The 2051-nt window shown below is 37.4% G+C and overlaps 1 protein-coding gene across 1 annotated transcript in view; it reads right to left on the bottom strand.

Moving 5' to 3' along the window:
* Positions 1 to 658: 658 nt before the first annotated feature.
* PMS2 (PMS2 postmeiotic segregation increased 2 (S. cerevisiae)) overlaps positions 659 to 2051 on the bottom strand; it is a 14634-nt gene continuing 13241 nt past the window's right edge. The window contains 2 exon segments of the mRNA XM_009320052.1: positions 659 to 1087; positions 1469 to 1638. Coding sequence (XP_009318327.1) covers positions 944 to 1087; positions 1469 to 1638 — 314 coding nt within the window. The 3' untranslated portion in view covers positions 659 to 943.

The raw sequence follows: 2051 nt of genomic DNA, 5'->3' as shown, positions 1-2051 counted from the left end.
GCCACACAGCTGAGACAAGGGGCATGCGCTGCTTCGTGCGCCAGAGTAACAGCAGCAGCACAGCTGCAGCACTCCACGAGCAGTAAATGGAGGTGCTATGGAAAAGCCATCAATAAAAACAAAGATTTCTTAGGTCAAATCTTAGTCCTACAAAAATGGAGGAACTTAGCTATTTGTTTTAATGGATTTGTGAGTCAAAAAGACAATTTTCTAACTATGTTGATTCTACTGAGATAGAATTTGGACTGACCTGATCAGCAGTGCCTCATGAGACAGCTTTTTTCCATTCTTTCTCAGAGAAGGAATCCCTGTTCTTGAAAAAAAAAAATGTTTGGAATATGGATGGGAACAATGCTAATTAAAAGTAAATATGCCAGATGAATTATTCTATTCAAGCATTAAACACGGATGCCAGTAAGTTAATCATTAAATGCAATATTAATGCTTGAAGTAGTTATCTAATGAAACCCAGCTTTAGTAGGAAAAAAAAAAAGTATTTTCACTCGTATACATTTTCCTTAAAATTATCATAATCAGGACATATAAACATAGAAAGTTAATGTTTGTTTTATGGCATTACTAGAAACTTAAATTCACATTCCACTTAATTTTAAGAATCAGTGTATTTGCTATAAATGAGGTTCACCTACTCTTGTTCTTTATATATAAACATTTATTTTTTTAAAAAGTCTTGATGGGAAAAATAAGTAATACACACAGTAAATCGCAATAAAAGAAATGTTATTTACACATGAATTCCAGTATGTCAATATTGTTGACTTGATAGGAATAACAATGAAACCCTGCTGAATGTCTTTAAGTGTTATTGTCTTCAAATTTGAAGACCGGCTAAAATTTTTTTAGTCAAAATAAAAGAGTCACGATAAAAGCTCAAAATATTGCCAAGAATTAAAATCGAAAATGTTAATAAACAGAAACTGACTTATTCTGGTGAAATCAAGTCTAAACTGACTATGTGTCTCATAGTAGGCCTTCCATGGGGGCAGTTCCAGGGGTGCTCAATCTCACCCATATGGGTGATCAGTTTTCTCATTTCCTGCACATTCAGTGCAGTTCCAATCATCACCTGCAAGTAAAGACAAAAACCCCAATTATTATTTTCTTTCTCCATATTGACAACTGACACAGATAAGAGCAGTATTTCGGCTTACTAGAGCAAATAAATACTGGGCAAGACATTACAAGCAGAAAGACCTAGAAGATGAACAGAAGACAAAATACAGCTAAGTATGTTCATAAGTGCATGAGTTTGAACCAAAATAAAAAACTACCAGAAATTTTTCCCAAGTTGCACTAGACAAAAACACAAGGAACAAAATAAAGGATATTAGCTGTTGACACTCAATAGTAAATAAACTTCCCCTGCAATATATATAGATACAGCCACCTATAATACAACAGAAAATATGGTATTTATTTGAAAACAAGTGTCAGATGCTGTACTTACAGACTTTCTGCAAGCTCGAGAAGCAAACATCTGTCTGACCCTGGAGGGCCTACACATGACCCCAGGGCAGTCGCTTAACATGAAGATCAGCTCATCTATGTCTTGTGGACCAAAAGTCCAGTTTTTGCTTGTTGGCAGTGATATCAATTTAACTCTTTGAGTTACAGGAGCTGAAAGATTTGCAATAATTAATAAAGAAAGAGCACTACAGGAAATTAGTTTCTCAATTTTTCTCTCAAGAAAAAGTACTTTGATACATTAATATGTATCAGAGATACATATTATTACTACATTATTATGTCATCCAGAGGGACCTGGCCAAGCTCAAGAAGTGGGCCTGTGTGAACCTCATGAGGTTTAACAAGGCCAAGTGCAAGGTCCTGGGTTGTGCAAGTACAGGCTGGGAGATGAAGGGATTGAGAGCAGCCCTGCCGAGAAGGACTTGGGGGTACTGGTGGATGAAAAGCTGGACATGAGCCAGCAATGTGCGCTCGCAGCCCAGAAGGCCAATGGTATCCTGGGCTGCATCAGAAGAAGCGTGGCCAGCAGGTCGAGGGAGGGGATTCTGCCCCTCTGCTCTGCT

This window comes from Pygoscelis adeliae, unplaced genomic scaffold (genome assembly GCF_000699105.1).
Source record: "Pygoscelis adeliae isolate BGI_AS28 unplaced genomic scaffold, ASM69910v1 Scaffold242, whole genome shotgun sequence".
NCBI lineage: Eukaryota > Metazoa > Chordata > Aves > Sphenisciformes > Spheniscidae > Pygoscelis > Pygoscelis adeliae.
This window is presented reverse-complemented; position numbering and strand designations above follow the sequence as displayed.